The sequence below is a fragment of the Phoca vitulina genome, unplaced genomic scaffold (assembly GCF_004348235.1).
Source record: "Phoca vitulina isolate PV1807 unplaced genomic scaffold, GSC_HSeal_1.0 scaffold5, whole genome shotgun sequence".
Lineage (NCBI taxonomy): Eukaryota > Metazoa > Chordata > Mammalia > Carnivora > Phocidae > Phoca > Phoca vitulina.
The window spans coordinates 17142-35620 of NW_022589708.1; the positions used below are offsets into that span (position 1 = coordinate 17142).

Below are 18479 nucleotides of genomic sequence, written 5' to 3' on the forward strand. Positions count from 1 at the left end.
TAACATTTGTGGCCCTACTCCTAGCTCCCAGGGAAACTATACTTAACATTTACCAAGGTCAACATGAATTGGCAAAACCTCAAAGCATGGGCTCTATTTCTGCCCCGAGCACACACTGTACCTCTGCTGCGTTAAAGAAAATAACCAAAAAGGAGCACTCTGAACACAAAAGATAAGAAAAACTAAGAAACTTCCCAGGTTGCCATAAGATTAAAGTCATACAGCCCTGCGTATATATACTAGGAACTTAAAGCCTGCAACTTTCTGAAATGTTTTGTCTAATCATTTGGAACTTTTTATGTAAAAAAATGTATATAAACCTGTACCAAATGTTCCCTTACCAGAGCACTGTCTTCTTTGTGAAGACTGTGTATCCTGGGCAGCTGTCCTAATTTGGGCTCAAATAAAACTCTCTTAAGAATTTCTAAAAGGTTTGTTCCTTTTGCCTCGCAAGACGAATGGTGCCCCCTCCCACCATCCCCAGGAGTGAGTTCACAGTCTACCTGGCAGGTACACTCTTCAAGACCAGGCAGATGCCTCCATCCAGGAGTCCACGGAACACGGGCGAAAAAAATAACTGAAAGTTTTAAAATCTTTCACTATGCGGAGCGTTTTCTTCCGAAACTATTAAATCTAATCACAACTAATGGATCACTCTACTACACAAGTAAAAATCTGAAAATTCCCTAAAACGCGCCCGTTACTATTTAAATATTAGAAGTCAGCGTGTTCTGAAAAATCAAAGAACGCAGGGCCCTCAACTCCTCGTGAAAGTGAGATGAGGACAAAGGGCAGACTGGAGATCCTGCACTGAGGGCGAGCGCATGCCGTCTGCACAGCGTGGGGGGCTGCTGGTCCACCGGCCCCAGGTCCACCCCGCATTCGCGGCCGCGAATCTGCGACGCCGCGCCCCCTCCGTGCGCAGCACCGTCCCGGCCGGCCGCTCGAGGCCTGCGGGCCTGTCCACCAAGAACTTGGCAGAAGCACGAAGCAGAGCGGCCGGGCGACCCCTCTCAAGCAGGGCGACTGCTCTCAGCCCGTCCGCGTCGGTCAGAATAACAGGGACCCAACACTGAGCCGCGGCCGGCGCCCAGGCACCTCTCGGGGGCGGGACATGTCGCGTCACTTCCGGAGGCAGGGCGGGCCGCTCGACCCGCTGGCGTACTCCCGGCAAAGCGGCGCCCGGCGATCAGCGACCTGATTGGGCCGCGCTGGAGGGCGCGGGACGCCAAACTCGCTTCCCATCGGCCCCCGCCCGCCCGTCCCGCGGCCGCGCGCACGCTCGCGCGCCCGCAGCCCGCGCCTGCGCCGCGCCGCCATTCGGGAGGCTGCCGCGCCGCAGGGCCTCGCGGAGCAGCCGGGGACCGCGAGCGCGGCTCCCGCCGTCCTTCGCGTGTGTGGACGCCGCCTCGGCCCATCATCGGTGAGGAGCGGGACGGGCGGGCAGAGGTGTCGCGCGGGCCGCGACGCCCCGCAGGCCCGGGTCCGAGGAGGCCCGCCCGGGGCGTGCACCGAAGAGCGGCCTGCGCCGGGTCTGCCGGCGGGGTGGGCCTCGGGGCGGGGGGCGAGCCCCGCATCGTCTGCGGGAGGCGGGAAGCACCGTGCGAGACACCACGGGGAGGTCGGGAGCTGACTCCGCGAGGGAGGCGCTCGTTCCGCTTCAGTCCGGGACAGGGTTCTCACTGTCCCTCGTCGGCGTGGGCTTTTGTCATTGTTGCTGCTTAAAAACGAGCTGGGCAGCCCAGAGTGGGAGACACGAAATCCCGGAGTCGGCCCGGGGTTGGTGTCTAGATTATGGGAAGAGCTCCTGCCACTCAGCGACAGAAGCAACCGGCTTACAAACGGGCAAGGGACTTCGTGGGTCTTCTCCACAGAAGGCACCCCGATGGCCCGTGAGCACGTCGCAGGGTGCGCATCAGCCATCAGAGTTAAGGAAATAAAACCAGAGTGAGGTCCCACTTCACACCCACTGGGATGGCTGTGAGCAGAGACAAATCACAGATGTTGGGGAGGGCGTGGGACAGGTGGCACAGCCGCGCGTGGCTGGCGGCCACGAAAAGTGCTGCAGCCAGCGACTGTAGAAAAGGGTGTCGTGGTTCCTCCGATTTTAGCACAGTTACGTAGGACCCAGCAATTCCGCTCCTGGGTTTCGACTCCGAAGAGTTGAAAGCAGGGACTCCGATTATTGTAGGCCAGTGTAACCAGCTTTGTTCAGAATAGCCAAAAGAGGGAGTATTCCAAGTATCTATCAACAGATGGACGGAAAGTAAATTGTGGTATGCACAGTGGAATGGGATTCACCCTTAAAAAGGAATACAATTCTAGTACCTGCTGTGGTATAGACGTGGGAAGTGAAGTAAGCCAGACACAGAAGGACAACCGTGTGATCCCACTCACTGGGACAGAAAATGGAATAGAGATTACCAGGGCCAGTGGGAGTGGGGGAATGGGGAGTTCTTGTATAATGGGTACAGTTTCTGTTTGTGGTGATGGAAAGTTCTGGAAATGGATAATGGGGATGGTTGTACAGCATTGTGATATACTTAATACCACTAAATTGTGCTTTTGAAAATTGTTACGATGGTAAACTTTGTTGTATTTTACCATAATTTTAAAAATGTATTGGGGGGCGCCTGAGTGGCTCAGTCGGTTGAACCTCCGACTGGTGGTTTCGACTCAGATCATGATCTTGGGGTGGTGGCATCAAGCCCCACATCGGGCTCTGTGCTCAGTATGGAGTCTCCTTGTCCCTCTCCTTTTCTCGCTCTCAAATAAATACGTAAAATCTTAAAAAAAAAAAAGTCTGGGAAAAGGCAAAACCACAGAGATAGTGAAAAGACCAGTGTTTACGAGGAGCACAGGGAATTGTTCTGGCTGTGAAATTATTCTCGTCCATTGTGTAATGCTTGGTATGTGACACTGCATTTGTGGAAACCCACAGACTTGTATAACAGGTAGAGTGACCCCTAACTGAACTCTGCACTTTAGTAAATAATAATATATCAGTATTCCTCAGTTTTAACAAATGTACTAATACATGATGTTAATAATAGGAGAAATTGTGTGCAGAGGAAGAAAGAAGGTAAGGTAGAGAACTTTCAATTTTTTCTTTAACCTAAAACTAAAAAATAAAGTTTACTAATTTTTAATTAATTTTTAGGGGTGAAAAGCAATGCTAGTGGGTATATACTAATAGAACCCAATTAGCTTTAAATATGCTGTCCATATTGAGTTGTTTTTTTTTTTTTCCTTAAAGATTTTATTTACTTACTTGGCAGAGAGAGACACAGTGAGAGTAGGAGATGGAGAAGCAGGCTTCCCGCTGAGCGGGGAGCCCGATGCGGGGCCGATCCCAGGACCCTGGGATCACGACCTGAGCCGAACGCAGACGCTTAACGACTGAGCCACCCAGGCGGCCCTTGAGTTTTGTTTTTAAAAGCTATGCATCAGAAAGTTTTTAAAGACGACCAGGTGTTAGACTTTAAGGAAGCTGTTGAATAACAGATAGGTGTGATGTGATGTGGTGGTGGACTGGCAAACCACTTGGAACTTTTTTTTAGGGAAAGCATGTAGTCTGTAGAGGCAAAAAGTAGGATCGGAGAAACTTTTGTTAGTCTGGACAGTGTAGTTACTTTTATAGTTAGGCTTAGGAGCTCTGAAATTTAGGGGGGGGAAATGCTAGAATCTTAAAAAAATCCTCCCACTGGGAGGAATCTCAGTGTCTAGCTTCTACCCAGGAGCTCAACTCTGGACTCATTGTTGCAGCGTGCCCATGGGAAAGACCTCATGGTATTTCAGCAGAGATCCAGAATCAGGAAATCAGGATCTTCTGTTGCTTCCTCTGACCTAACTGTTGTGATCTCAAGTACTTTTCTCCATCAGCATCAGTTTTCTCAGTTGTAAAGTGGAGAGTTTGGACTCAAGTCCTCTGAGGATCCTTTCCTATACTGGCCATTGGCTTATAATTATAGAGGGCTCCTACCTGGCAAAGCAACTCATTTTAGTCCGTGATTGAGTAGTTTGTAAAACTTTATCTTGAGCTGGAATCTGTTTCCCTACTAGCTTCCACTTGTTGCTTCTAGGACACATTACATATTGAAGTTGGTCAGTTTCTGTACTCACAAAAGACATGTTTTTAAAGACTGCCTGCCATCGTGGTTGCTCGCTTTCTTTTGCATGTTGCCTAGTGTTAGGAACTCAAAGTGTCCTTCCTGCCCAGAGCTGGAGACAGTGATCCGTTGGGACATTCTCTCCAGTGCAGACTGTGGAATGCAGTTCTCTGTGGATTCATCCACAGATTTTGCCCATTATACTGGCTTGTCAAGGTCTTATAGATTTCAGTGCATTAGTTTAGTCAAGATATATTAGAAAGAACCTGGATAAATGGCAGAACTTTAGTCTGGTCCTTTGTCATATGCTGATTATTTGCTTCATCTTCAGCAAATTACTTAATGTCTAGGTTTGAATTTCCTCAGCTATAAATTGAAGTTTTAAAGTAGATGATCCCTGAGGTCTTCCTGCTCGAAATCCCAGTGATTTGAAAACTAGAGGGTAGCTCAGGTCACTTCTACTTTTAAAATCCTGTGAATCTAAGATTAGGTCTCTAGTCTTCATGATGGGATGTTTTAGAGGTAATGAACAGATACTTTCTGAGCATATACCATGTGCCAGGGATGTGCAAGGGTTACAGGGGTGAATGGGTAGTCCCTGCCCTCTGAGAGCCAGACTCTGGTAGTACCAAAGAGTGATGGCTACACTGGAGGTGTGCACACAAAGAGGATTGGGGCCGGGGCGGCCATTATTTAAGAAGTATCTGCCTGAAGGATGGGGAAACTTGCCTGATGGCTGGGTAGCAAGATGGGGAGTGTAAAGAAGAGTAAATGCTTGTGTGAAGGTCCAGAGTCTTAGTTTGTAGTGGAATTACAGGTGGGTCAGTATTTAGAGAATGTGGTCCAGTCAGGGGCCAGACAGATGGTGAAGAGCTTTATATGCTGTGGTTTTGTGTGCTGCAGGTGTTGGGGATACTTTGAGGAATTGTGAGCAGGCAAATGCCATTAGGTTTTTGTGTTTGGAACATGACTGGAAACTGTGTGCTGAGTGGATTGCAAGGAAGTGACACTGCAGGCAGGGAGACCACAGCTATCAGAATTTCAGCAATTGACCACAGGTAGAGAAATGTGCCGGAACTTAACAGCAGAAATGTGTTGTGAGCTAACCTGGCTTGTTCGTGGCCAGTTTTCTTCCTTTCTATTCAAGTCAGCAACTTACCCAGACCCTGATACTCTCTTTGAAATCCACTTGAGGGGCGCCTGGGTGGCTCAGTCATTGGGCGTCTGCCTTAGGCTTGGGTCATGATCCCAGGGTCCTGGGATCGAGCCCCGCATCGGGCTCCCTGCTCCGTGGGGAGCCTGCTTCTCCCTCTCCCACTCCCCCTGCCTGTGTTCCCTCTCTCTCTGTCAAATGAATAAATAAAATCTTTAAAAAAAAACAAATGAAATCCACTTGGGAAGAGGCCCGAGCAGTCACTGAATGAAGCACCACTGTCCTTCCTTGTCCCCCGAAGCCTCTTCCTTCTTTGCCCCTTTGTCCTGTTGATTATCTTGTCCCTTCCTCACTGCCTGGTACTTTGCTGCTCTGCAGTGTAGTGTGGATAAGGGACAAAACATGAGCTGCTCCTGTAGTCTGTGGTCACAGCAGCAGTCCGCTGAGTGCTGTCCTGTCAGCTCAAGTGAGATGGTGGGTTCAAGAGTGCTGTGGTTGTAGACAAGGGCGTTAATTCCATAGTGGATTTTATTTTATTTATTTTATTTTTTTAAAGATTTTATTTATTTATTTGACAGAGAGAGAGAGAGCGAGAGAGGGAACACAAGCAGGGGGAGTGGGAGAGGGAGAAGCAGGCTTCCCGCGGAGCAGGGAGCCCGATGCGGGGCTCGATCTCAGGACCCTGGGATCATGACCTGGGCCGAAGGCAGACGCTTAACGACTGAGCCACCCAGGCACCCCCCCATAGTGGATTTTAAAGTAGAATTAGATGTGGGTGGTGTTATGGGTAGTATCCATGGTCATCTTTGGTATTATTACATTAAAGCAAGTGGTTTGGGGCGCCTGGGTGGCTCAGTTGGTTAAGCGACTGCCTTCGGCTCAGGTCATGATCCTGGAGTCCCTGGATCGAGTCCCGCATCGGGCTCCCTGCTCGGCGGGGAGTCTGCTTCTCCCTCTGACCCTCCCCCCTCTCATGTGCTCTCTCTCATTCTCTCTCTCGAATAAATAAATGAAATCTTTAAAAAAAAAAAAAAGCAAATGGATTGGACCCCTGTTACTGTTGCAGGGAGCAGGACAGCAGGAGAAATAGGCAGAATTCTTTTACAGGGGCACAGATTATCACAGAAATGTAGTTTTGCTTACACTTCCTTTTTTTTTTTTTTTTCTTTCAGGTCAACTCTCATCTTTGTTCTTCATGTACTACAGGCTATTTTCTGTAGTTAACTCAGAAGCCATGTAGACTTGCCTGCCCTTTGAAGACATACTTTTTAAGACTTCTAGGAAGATAAGCTGGTAAGTCTACCAGAGAAAAGCCTGTTGGTCTTTATTTCTTACCTGCTCTAAATGTACTTGTCCTGGATTTATACTGTTATTCCACCAGTTTTACTTTGCATATGTTTTTCTTTGCCTTTTAACGTTTAGGAGAATATTTTTAAGATACGAACATTTTTGAAAAGTGCTTACTTAAGGAAAATCTATAAAAGCATGTATGCTCATACATAATGGTGCATGAATGTGTGCTAGATATGCATATATATGTTAAGGTTTGAGAAGTGAATTTTGTACAATTCTTTTTCTTTTTTTTTTTTTTAAGTAAGACGTTATTAAGGTATGATAATGAGGCTTGGGAGTAGGCAGGTTTGGGTAGACTGGCCAGAAGAGTTGGTGATAGGAAGAGGAAGTAGGGAGGGGCAGGTGGGAGAGAGAGGGAACATCTGAGGAGCCATGGGGTGTAACAGACTGAGAGGGCACAGGATGGTTGAGGAACTGATGGAGTGGCACTAGATGAAGGGTGGGAGAGCTGATGATTTAACAGACAGCAATTAAGGACAAAAGGGAGTCAGTCCAACCTGAGAAGCTGAGGTGGCTGGAGGCCACAGGGGCAAAAGCAGCAAGATTTAGGCTAAGTGGTATTCATCAAAGATAGAGTAATTTACAGGAGCAGCTGTAAAATGTAGGGTTAGTGTAGAATTTCCAGAGAGGCAAGAAACAGAGATACAGCCAATGGAAAGTAGAAATAAGGAGAAACAGTGGTAGAGCTTTGCCTGTCGAAAGGAACCACAACACTTGGGTAGGAGTTGGGATAGAGGGTGTGGCTGAAGAGGAGACCAGGTCTCCACTTGTTGTGCTGTGTTAGAGATGTCAGTTTTGGGGGCACCTGGGTGGCTCACTCGGTTAAGTGTCTTTCAGCTCAGGTCATGATCCCAGGGTCCTGGGATCGAGCCCCGCATTGGGCTCCCTGCTCGGCGGGGAGCCTGCTTCTCCCTCTCCCACTCCCCCTGCTTGTGTACCCTCTCTTGCTGTGTCTCTCTCTGTCAAATAAATAAATAAAATCTTTAAAAAAAAAAAAAAAAATAGAGATGTTGATTTTTTTATTTGGTAAGTTTGCCGGAAGCATTTTTTAAAAACCAACCTGATGATAGAATAGTGTGCTCAGTAATTTCTGTGGGAATAGAAGAAAATGCTATACCCTTACAGTTCATAATCTGATCCCTGTGTTATACACTTACTGGGCTTATTGATAGCCTCTATTTTAGGAGTTATTGGTAAAAAGTTGATGAGGTAACATACAGGAAATGAAGAAAGTTGTTTTGTTGATGGGACTATAAATTAGGCAAAGAGAGGAGAGAGGTCACTAAGTAAGATACTTTCTCCTACTGTACACCAGTTTCTTTTTTTTTTAAGATTGTATTTATGTATTTGACAGAGAGAGAGAGTATAAACAGGGGGAGCGGCAGGGCGAGGGAGAAGCAGGCTCCCGCTGAGCAGAAAGCCCAACGTGGGGCTCGATCCCAGGACCCTGGCAGATGCTTAATCGACTGAGCCACTCAGGCGCCCCTGTACACCAGTTTCTTGAGAAGATGGGAAAAGTCTCCATGGTTAACGGTTCGTTTAAGCTTAAGAAACTCAAATCGTTAAAGTACAGAGCTTCTCTTCCTGTCATGAGTAGGGTTAGGGTTACGGGCTACCCTTATAGTTTCTAATATAATAATCATAGCTGACACTGAGGGCTCACCATGAGATACTGTTCCAAGTATGCTACACAATATTAACATCCATTGTAGAGTCCAGGAAACTGAAGCATAGGAAGGTTCGGCAACTCAACAAAGCCATATAGTGGAACCAGGACTCACTCAAATCCAGCAAGCCTGAGGTCTTAACCTTTGTGTTGTAATATATTTGATATAGGGCTCATTATAATATAATGATGTGGTTTAATATGTAATGTCCCCCTTATTTAATATGAACATCCCGGGCGCCTGGGTGGCTCAGTTGGTTAGGCGACTGCCTTCAGCTCAGGTCATGATCCTGGAGTCCCGGGATCGAGTCCCGCATCGGGCTCCCTGCTCAGCGGGGGGTCTGCTTCTCCCTCTGACCCTCTTCCCGCTCGTGCTCTCTTGTCTCTCATTCTCTCTCTCTCAAATAAATAAATAAAATCTTAAAAAAAAAAAATGAACATCCCTTGACTGTTCATCACGGCCACTTATGGCCAGACGGGCATATTGAGATACTACTGCCTTTTCTTTTAACATTCTTCTAGTTTTACGAGACGTTGGGTCTGAGGTGGATCGTTAACCTGCACATTCTTTCTACATGTTTTCTTCATTATGTTTGTGAGTTGAAGATTCTTTTCAGAGATTTTTCTTCAGTACTAAGTGATTATATTCTTTTTTTAGCCCATATAGCCCTAAAAACAATTTTCTAAAGGCCAGGATAGTTGCAGGGTAATTCAGAAGGGGCTAATACTTTCTGAAATGCACTTGTTTGTTTCCTCAACTGCCCTGTCACCTTTTTAAATTTAGACCACTCCCCCAAAATGCGAATGATATACTAATGATATGGGTGATAGAAAACAATATCAGTAATAACATCTTCAAAACAAGTTATCAAAATTAGAAATGTTAAGTTTTTTAAGTTAATGTTTTAAAAATTATTATTTTTTTAAAGATTTTATTTATTCATTTGACAGAGAGCAAGCAGGGGGAGTGGGAGAGGGAGAAGCAGGGATCATGACCTGAGCTGAAGGCAGAAGCTCAATGACTGAGCCACCCAGGCACCCCTGTTTTTAAAATTACTAAAGGGGGGAGACTCTGAATATAAATAAGTGTCTCTAATCCGTACTGTATTTTGAGGAGCAGTAACGTGGAAGGAATACGTTTTGACCCTGTAATTACTATTAGCACAGAACACATTGCGTGCTTTTGGTGGTAGCTGATACTTTTGGTAAAGGATGGGACATAATTTAATGAGAAAAGACTTTGTGATTCACTTGGATAAACTCACTGTGTATGTTACAGAATCTCTTCTAGCAGTTGTTGGGTTCCCATGCTGAGAAGAGCATACCAGATGAAACCGGTAGAGAATAGAGTCCAGAGGCACCTGGCTGGCTCAGTTGGAAGAGTGTGCAACTCTTGATCTCGGGGTCATGAGTTCGAGCCCCATGTTGGGGATAGAGATTGCCAAAAAAAAAAATTAAAAAATAAAGAGAGTCCAGAATGGATTCATAAACACAAAATTTAGTAAATGGTAGATGGAACATTACATATCAGTGAGGAAAAGGGTTGGAGAGACAGCTGTCCATTTGGGGTGAAAAAACAGGCTGAATCCCTATCTCTTTTTACCAGATAGAGTAAAAAATACAAATGTAAAGGGGCGCCTGGGTGGCTCACCCCAAGTGGAGCTCTGCCACCCTGGGCATGGAGCCTGCTTAAGGTTCTTGTTCCCTCTGCCCCCCACCAAAAAATACAAATTGTAAAAAGAATGAAATCCTCAAAATCATAGGAAAAAAATACTGACTGCTTTAAAAAGTAATGGAGTGGGAAAGCATAATTTATAACAATCATAAGGAAAACACCTTAAACCAGTTCAGTGTGGAAAAAAAGCACATATATATGTACACATACATACCATAAAGTCAAGAGACATGATAAACTAGGAAAATATTTTCAGTAAAGGGTTGACTTCTTTTATGCAGACTCTTTACAAATAATTAAATGGACAAGGCACATCCTACAGAAGAAATACACATGGCTAATCAACAAGGGAAAATGTTCACTCTTTCTCATTAAAGAAAAGCACCTTAAAACACTGCTGAGACTCCAGTTCTTACCCGAGAAGTAGCAAAGATAGAAGTTTAATAATGCTCATTATTGATGAGGGAGTTGGGGAATTGTCCCTGGTATATACACTTTTGGTTGGTATGTCATAGTACTGGAATTTTTTGAGAGTTTCATGAAGTTTATCAATTTTAAATGTAAATCGCCTTTGAACCAGATAATTCACTTCTAGGAATTTTCCCTTCAGAAATACCCTCATATTCAAGATATGCACAAGGAAATTTAGTGCTTATTCTCTAAATAAGTAGAAACAAAGAACTCTCTAAGTAGAAACATGTAAACTTGGCCTACTTTGGTTTCTAGAATCACCGAAACCTCCTCTTCTCGCCCTGAAGCCTCAGGAGCCTGGTCTTCTTCTGAGCCACCTTCTCTTCCTTAAATGAAAGCAAGTTGCAGATCAGTGTGTTTAATATCCCACTTGCGTGGGATGTGTTTGTGGGAGATTGTGTGTACATAGAACAAGTGATACTGTGTAAATATGTTGTTCTGCATGAATGAGTGCATTTTTAACTATGAGCTCCTGTTACTTTTCACCACCCTAGAACACTTGCTTAAACTTTTAAAAAGTCATAATTACTGGCAAGCAAGTTCCTGCCTCAAGTGTCCTCTATCTGAATTGCCCTTTGCTAGGCAAACTCCTTTACATCATTCAGGATCTATGCTCAAGTGTCTTTCCTTGACAGCCTTCTCTGCGTTCACACTTGGCTTTGCACCTAATGTAAGCACCATAGTACAAGACATCTCTTTAAACCCAAGTGCCTAGAAAAACAGGGCACAGAAAATAATTATTTTCACAGAAAATTATTTTATTAAATGAATGAATAAAGTACTTGATATTAGGATGGATAAAACATTACAAAATGTGTTGATATTTTTAAAAAGCCATCTTTTCATAATTTTAGTTTAACAAATGCTCTCTGAAGTGGAGCTAGTTTCTTGCTCAGCCTTAAACTGCCTAGCTTTACTTTGGTGTTGGCTGAGCTTTATATGCTGATAGCTTGTTGATTCCGGGTTTCAGAGTCAAGATGTAAGGCACATGCTAGGTCGGGTTTGGGTCACTGTTATAACCTGGGTGAGGCACCTCTCTGAACCTTTTTCTTCATCTACAAATGAAAATAATACTGAGTCATAGTGTTAGGAGGATTACATGAGGTGATACCTCTAAAAGTAGGAGTTCCTGGGGCTCAGTTAAAAATTAGTTCCATCTCTCTTTTTTCTCTTCAAAATCTTTATTGAGGTATTATCTGATAAATGCACATGTCATTCCAGACTTAAAATTATGCAGTTATGGAATGGATGGAGAACAGCATTTTATTCAAAATTATGTCCCCTGAAAATAATTAATTTCTACTTTATTGCAGCACTGTTGAAAGTTTTTACAGAATATAATCGTGTGTGTTGTGACAGAGAGAGAAATGGAAGTATTCCAGGAACTCCGTAAACCGTCCTCACGTTTGGAGTGTGACCACTGCAGTTTCCGAGGCACGGATTATGAAAACGTGCAAATCCACATGGGCACCATCCATCCAGAATTTTGTGATGAAATGGATGCTGGTGGGTTAGGTAAAATGATATTTTACCAGAAAAGTGCAAAGCTATTCCACTGCCATAAGTGCTTCTTCACCAGCAAGATGTACTCTAATGTGTACTATCACATCACATCCAAACATGCAGGCCCAGAGAAGTGGAATGAGAAACCAAAAAATCAGCTAAGCAAAGAAACGGATCCTGGGAAAAGCCCTCCTCTTCCTGAACACCAGAAAATACCCTCTAATTCAGCAGAACTCCCAAAACCCATACCTGCCCTTTCTCTAGAAACACAGAAACTTGGCCCAGTTTTGTCTCCAGAATCACCAAAACCTACACCTCTCACTTCCCTGGAGCCTCAGAAGCCCGGCCCTGTTGTTTCTCCTGAGCCACAGACACCTTCTCTTCCTTCTCCTGAGCCTCCAAAATCTGCCTCTATTTCTTCTCCTGAACTTCCAAAACCAGTCCCTATTGTTTCTGAGTCTCAGAAACCAGTCCCTATTCCTTCTCCAGAACCACAGAAACTTGCCCCTATATCTCCTGAGCCAGTAAAGGCCACTCTTATTAATCCTAAACCCCAGAAACACTCCCATTTCCCAGAAACATTGGGGCCACCTTCAGGCTCATCTCCAGAGTCACCAGTTTTGGCTGCTTCCCCTGAACCTTGGGGTCCATCCCCAACTGCATCTCCAGAGTCTCGGAAACCAGCCCGGACTATCTCCCCTGAGCCAAGGAAGCCATCCCCATCGGAGTCTCCTGAACCTTGGAAGCCATTCCCTGCTGTCTCCCCAGAGCCCAGAAGACCAGCCCCAGCTGTGTCACCAGGTTCTTGGAAGCCAGGGCCACCTGGGTCCCCAAGGTCTTGGAAATCCAGTCCTTCGGCGTCATCGGGACCTTGGAAGCCAGCTAAACCTGCTCCATCTGTGTCTCCCGGTCCTTGGAAGCCAATTCCTTCTATCTCACCTGGGCCATGGAAACCAGCTTCTTCTGTGTCCCCCGCATCCTGGAAGTCATCGTCGGTCTCACCTGGTTCCTGGAAGTCTCCCCCTGCATCTCCTGAGTCGTGGAAGTCTGGCCCGCCAGAACTCCGAAAGACAACTCCCACCTTGTCACCTGAACATTGGAAGACAGTTCCCTCAGTGTCCCCTGAGCTTCGTAAAGCAGGACCTCCCTTGTCTCCTGAGCTTCGCAAACCAGGCCCACCATTGTCCCCAGAGATCCGCAGTCCAGCGGGATCTCCAGAGCTCAGAAAACCTTCAGGGTCTCCAGAGCTTTGGAAGCTTTCTCCTGATCAGCGAAAAACTTCCCCTGCTTCACTTGATTTTCCCGAGTCCCAGAAAAGTTCCCGTGGTGGTTCCCCTGATCTCTGGAAGTCTTCCTTTTTTATTGAACCTCGGAAACCTTCTGGACCATCTGAGTCCCCTAAGGCAGCCTCCGATATCTGGAAGCCTGTTCTCTCTCTTGATACCGAACCTAGGAAACCTGCCCTGTTTTCTGAGCCCACCAAAACAGCCCCTCCAGCTTCTCCTGAACCACGAAAACGTGCTCTTTTTCCAGAGCCCCGGAAACATGCCCTTTTCCCTGAACTTCCCAAATCTGCTATCTTCTCAGAATCTCAGAAAGCAGTTGAGCTTGGTGATGAACTACAGACAGATGCCATAGATGATCAAAAGTGTGATATTTTGGTTCAGGAAGAACTACTAGCTACACCTAAGAAACTCTTAGAAGACACTTTATTTCCTTCCTCAAAGAAGCTCAAGAAAGACAACCAAGAGAACTCAGATGCTGAGCTTAGTAGCAGTGAGTATATAAAAGCAGATTTAGATGTGATAGACAGCAAGGGCCAAGAATCAAGCAGTGATCAAGAGCAGGTTGATGTAGAATCTATTGATTTTAGTAAAGAGAACAAAATGGACATGACTAGTCCAGAGCAGTCCAAAAATGTGTTACAATTTACTGAAGAGAAAGAGGCTTTTATCTCTGAGGAAGAGATTGCAAAGTATATGAAGCGTGGAAAAGGAAAGTATTATTGCAAAATTTGTTGCTGTCGAGCTATGAAAAAAGGTGCGGTTTTGCATCATTTGGTTAATAAGCATAATGTTCATAGCCCTTACAAATGTACAATTTGTGGAAAGGCTTTTCTTTTGGAATCTCTCCTTAAAAATCATGTAGCAGCCCATGGGCAGAGTTTACTTAAGTGTCCACGTTGTAATTTTGAATCAAATTTCCCAAGAGGCTTTAAGAAACATTTAACTCACTGTCAAAGCCGGCATAATGAGGAAGCAAATAAAAAGCTAATGGAAGCTCTTGAACAGCCCCTGGAGGAGCAGCACATTTGATTTTTACACATGGTGTGGATATATGATCTACAAAGTTGTTTGTTGAAACTGTGTAAAGCATAGTTAAATAGTGTAGGTGGGTCAGTAGATGTTGATGTGTATGGTGTACTGTGTTCAGTTGTCTCAGTAGTGTTACAAAGAATAAGCATTTGGTTCTTTTTTTCATGGTCTCTGTTTATGTGGCTATCTTGTAAGTCAATAAATTCATAACTATATTCCAGATGGGTAAAATTTCTCTGATTTCTTTTAAATATATTTGAATAATATGAAGATGTAGGTGGTCCACTTATCAAGAGCAAGTTGTACTCAATTTAAAACATCTAGTCAAAGTGTATCTTTTTTTTGTGAAACTAACTTCAGACAATGAAATTAATAGTTGGAATGTTTAAGAATTAGGCATGAAAAATTTGAGAAATTTTTTTCTCTTTCCTTAAATGTATTTTCAGATCATAAAAGGTATTTTGAAGTTCCTATTTGGTCATATAAAGTTAGTTTATTTATAAATCTTGAGCAGCTCTAGATGTTTATTAGCTTTTACGTCATGGAAAATTGGAGTCTCAGGGTTGCTGATTTTCTGCTAAATAGATGTTGAGTAAGTTTTAAAAGGTTTGCAGCCTTCTCTAGGAAACTGGGAAAGATGAGTGTGACTTAGGTCTTATCTTTAGTTGTTTCCTTCTGAGTCTTCCATTCTGCACCGCCCTCCCCTCCCCACCCCACCCCACCCCCAGGTCTGTCTCTTCTCTTCTCTGTGAGCTCACACCAATAGATGATCCTTGACTGCCAAATGTGTCAGAACTGTACTTCCTGCTCCTGGGCCTCACACGCCACCTAGGGGGTTCAGACCTGGTAATGAGTAGGAACTGAGAGTCTTCCAGATTCACGGTAGAAAATTTTGTAAGTAGACATTTCTGTTTGAGAGACGTCAATTGTATGTTTTCCACAGTTGTTACTGTAAATACCTTGTGCCTATTCGTGGATTATTTTGTTCTGAAATATTTTGTCAAATGTGTATCAACCAAATTAAAAACAAAGGCTTTCATGTCAGTAGCATCCTCGTGTGTGTTTTCTTTTGTGTAATTTTCATTGTATGATACCCAGGTACCATGATTTTTTTCCTGTTCCCCCTGTTCTCAGCATGCTGATTTTCCCATTTTCCCAGCATTTTCTAAGCTATGTTTTCTCAGTTCTGTGGTCAAGTAAGTGAGGGAAACGCTACACTCAACGGTGCTCCTTGTGGAAGATCCACATCCTGGCTGACTTGTGTAAAAACAGTGTAAAGCATTTGGTGACATAAGGATTCTCCTGTGCAGCCCAGGGTTGAGAGACTATCTTTAATTAAGCTGTTCCCAGACATTTTTGAACAGCGAGCACTTTTTTATCATAGCATCTAAATTAATATGCCAATTGAGAAGGCTTCGTGTTTATAGAATCCTGGGAAGCTCTTAGTGTTTATAGCATTCTGGGAGGATCTTACAGGCTCCGGGTCTCACCTCTTTGGTGAGTAGTTGATGCCGTTGTCCGTTTACACTGGGCCCCTTGAGAACAAGCTTCCAGTACTGGAGTTTCCTTCTAGGTATCTGAGGATACCTTAGGTAAGACAGTGGTCTTGTTCTCATCTATACTGACTCAATTAAAATTATGACTGGAAAAGACAAAGGTGTGCAGCACCCAGAAACCCTTTTGAAGCCTGCAGTCTCAAACCAACTGTTCTGTGTAACATTATTTTCCTTAGGACTTTACACTTCTGGTGCAAACTTCTCACAGAATCCTTCCTAGACCTTTGCTCAAAGTGGAGCCAACTAGTTCCCATGACTTGCCATCTTAGGTGGGTTTTTTCATAACACAGAGGATATTATGCTAAAGTAGGAGATGCACGAATAGCTTTGGCCTTTGGTTAAGCCACTGTGTTCTTGGTTCACCTCACTTAACGGCTTTCCACTTTTTTCTCATTTTACCTCAGGGTCAGGATAACCTAATACCCTTTTTTTTTAACCTTGGCAATTTTGCCTCCTATACAGTAGCATCCCTCTAGTCAATGTGACCTGTCTGCATTTTCATTTTCTCACTTATCTATGTAATTACAACTATTTTTTATATAATATGAAAAATTACTGTACCATCTTTCACTCAACATTCATGGACCTGACACTAATATATTTTAGGTGACCTACTGAATTTTCATTAATTGGACTCCTCAGTACCTGAACTGGGATGTGTCCGTGGCAGATACTGCTTTTGTTTTGTTTTTTAAGACTTTTAAAAAATTTTTAAGTAATGTCTACTCCCAACATGGGGCTCGAATCCACATTTCCAAGATCTAGAGTCTCATGCTTCGCCAGTTGGGCCAACCAGGCACCACCCTCCTTTTGTTTTTAATGTTGGTGTGGATTCTACAGCTTTGTGTTAGATGAAAACAGAAGGGTGCTTACCAAGTAAGATCTGCAAACAACCCAAAATGAAGGGCATCTTTTAAGCTGCGTTACATCCCTAGACCTTAAACACCCTGAAATTATCCCCTTTTCTCCATCTAGCTGTTTCTGTCGAGTCATTTTGAGTATGCAGTGTTAGTTTCCTATTGCCGCCATAGCAAATAACATGAAATTCAGTTGCTTACAACACAAATTTGTTTTCTTACATTTCTGTAGTTCACTGGGCCAAAGTAGAAGAGCATCCATTCCCTCCCCTTTACATGTTCTATTGGCTCCTGCTTCCCTCTTCCATGTAAAGACCCTTGTGTTTACATTAGGCGACCCAGATAATCTAAGCTGATCTCCCAGTTTTAAAGTCAGCTGATTAGTAGCCCTAAATCTCCTTTGCCATACAAACTGCCATAGTCATAGGGCCTGGCATCTTTTGGAGCCACTCTGCCTACCAGACCTGGGCTTGAAATTTGGGGTTTTGATTTCTCTGCTTGGCCTATTGCAAGCTAGCTTTCTTCAGCAGTGTTACTTGTTACCTCCTCATTGGTCTAGGCCCTCATCACTGTGTACGTCTCTTAGTACAGTAAACTGCCTGTAGTGTCAGGACTCAGTGTCAACCCCCACTCACCCTTTACACACTGAAATCAGGTCTCCACAAGACTGATTTTATGTTGCACATTTAAGGCCTTCCATTGGCAAACCATACCTTACTCAAGCAACCTTCCAACCCCACTCTGCTCATTGTTTTTTCTTCCCTAAGAAAATGCTCCATTTCCTATTAAACTGCTACCCTGGGGTGCCTGGGTGGCTCAGCGGGTGAAGCATCTGCCTTCGGCTCAGGTCATGATCTCAGGGTCCTGGTATCGAGCCCCAAGTCCGGCTCCCTGCTCAGTGGTGAGCCTGCTTCTCCCTCTCCTTCTGCCTGCCGTTCCCCCCTCCTCGTGCCCTCTCTCCCTCTCTGATAAATCTTTAAAAAAAAATAAAAACAAAAAACTGCTACTCTCACTGAGCCTGGCACAGTTCTCTCCACTTTCCAGGGCTACTCTTGCCGAACTGCTTTTTATTTTATGAATTGGAGAAAGAAGAGACAAACCCTCTAAGACTGAATTGGGCCTCATTTAGTGTTGACTCAGTGCAGGAGTGCTACATTTTCATTACAAGTTCCCCAGACTAAAACTGAACAAACTGTTGTAATAAAAAAAAAGATGATTTAACACTTTTGATCCTGACCAATTAGTGGCTTAGTTGGTTTGAGCATAATGTTAGCTTTTTGCTTCTATCACTAGCTGATCTCTTGCAAATGCTTGCTATGGGCCAACAAGAGGACTAGATGAAATGCATGGAAGCCTCATAAATTCTTGATTTGTATAAATGGAAGAGTTAGTTCTAAGGTCAAGTGAACAAAAATTTTATTTGAATCAAAAACAGAGAACCCTGGCCCCTCAATCAGTTCCCAGACGAGCCAGTTTACAAACCCAGAACTCCTTGGATGCAGAGGAGGCATGGTCCCCTTGAGTGAGAACCCAAGTACACTGCCAAAAAATTTATAGTTAGCCTTTCTCCCAACCTTCACCCAAGGGACTGATGGCCTTGGAGCAGTGCAACTGTGTGCTGGAGAGGAAACAGACCCTCCGGACTACCTGGACATGGACTGGATTGACACTGGACCCAGGAGACCCCGAGCATCACTGGGGCCCCTCCAGTCCAAGCAGGGTTCATGCAGGTCAGGTGCCTGGGCTGTTAGGTCTGTCTCACAGCTGGTTCTGCGGGCCCCCAAACCATCCTGTGGTTATTGCCCCAGCTCGGGAAGTATC

The 18479-nt window shown here is 44.6% G+C and overlaps 1 protein-coding gene across 1 annotated transcript; it reads left to right on the forward strand.

The window, feature by feature from the left end:
* Positions 1–1303: 1303 nt before the first annotated feature.
* Positions 1304–17493, forward strand: CHAMP1 (chromosome alignment maintaining phosphoprotein 1). The gene is made up of 3 exons (XM_032402543.1): positions 1304–1423; positions 6435–6555; positions 11741–17493. Exon 3 carries the CDS (start codon positions 11795–11797, stop codon positions 14243–14245), a length of 2451 nt encoding a protein of 816 aa, XP_032258434.1. The 5' UTR covers positions 1304–1423; positions 6435–6555; positions 11741–11794; the 3' UTR covers positions 14246–17493.
* Positions 17494–18479: the final 986 nt, after the last annotated feature.

Coding starts and splice junctions, on each gene's coding strand:
- CHAMP1 (XM_032402543.1), top strand. CDS start 11,795: ATGGAAGTATTCCAGGAACTCCGTAAACCGTCCTCACGTTTGGAGTGT.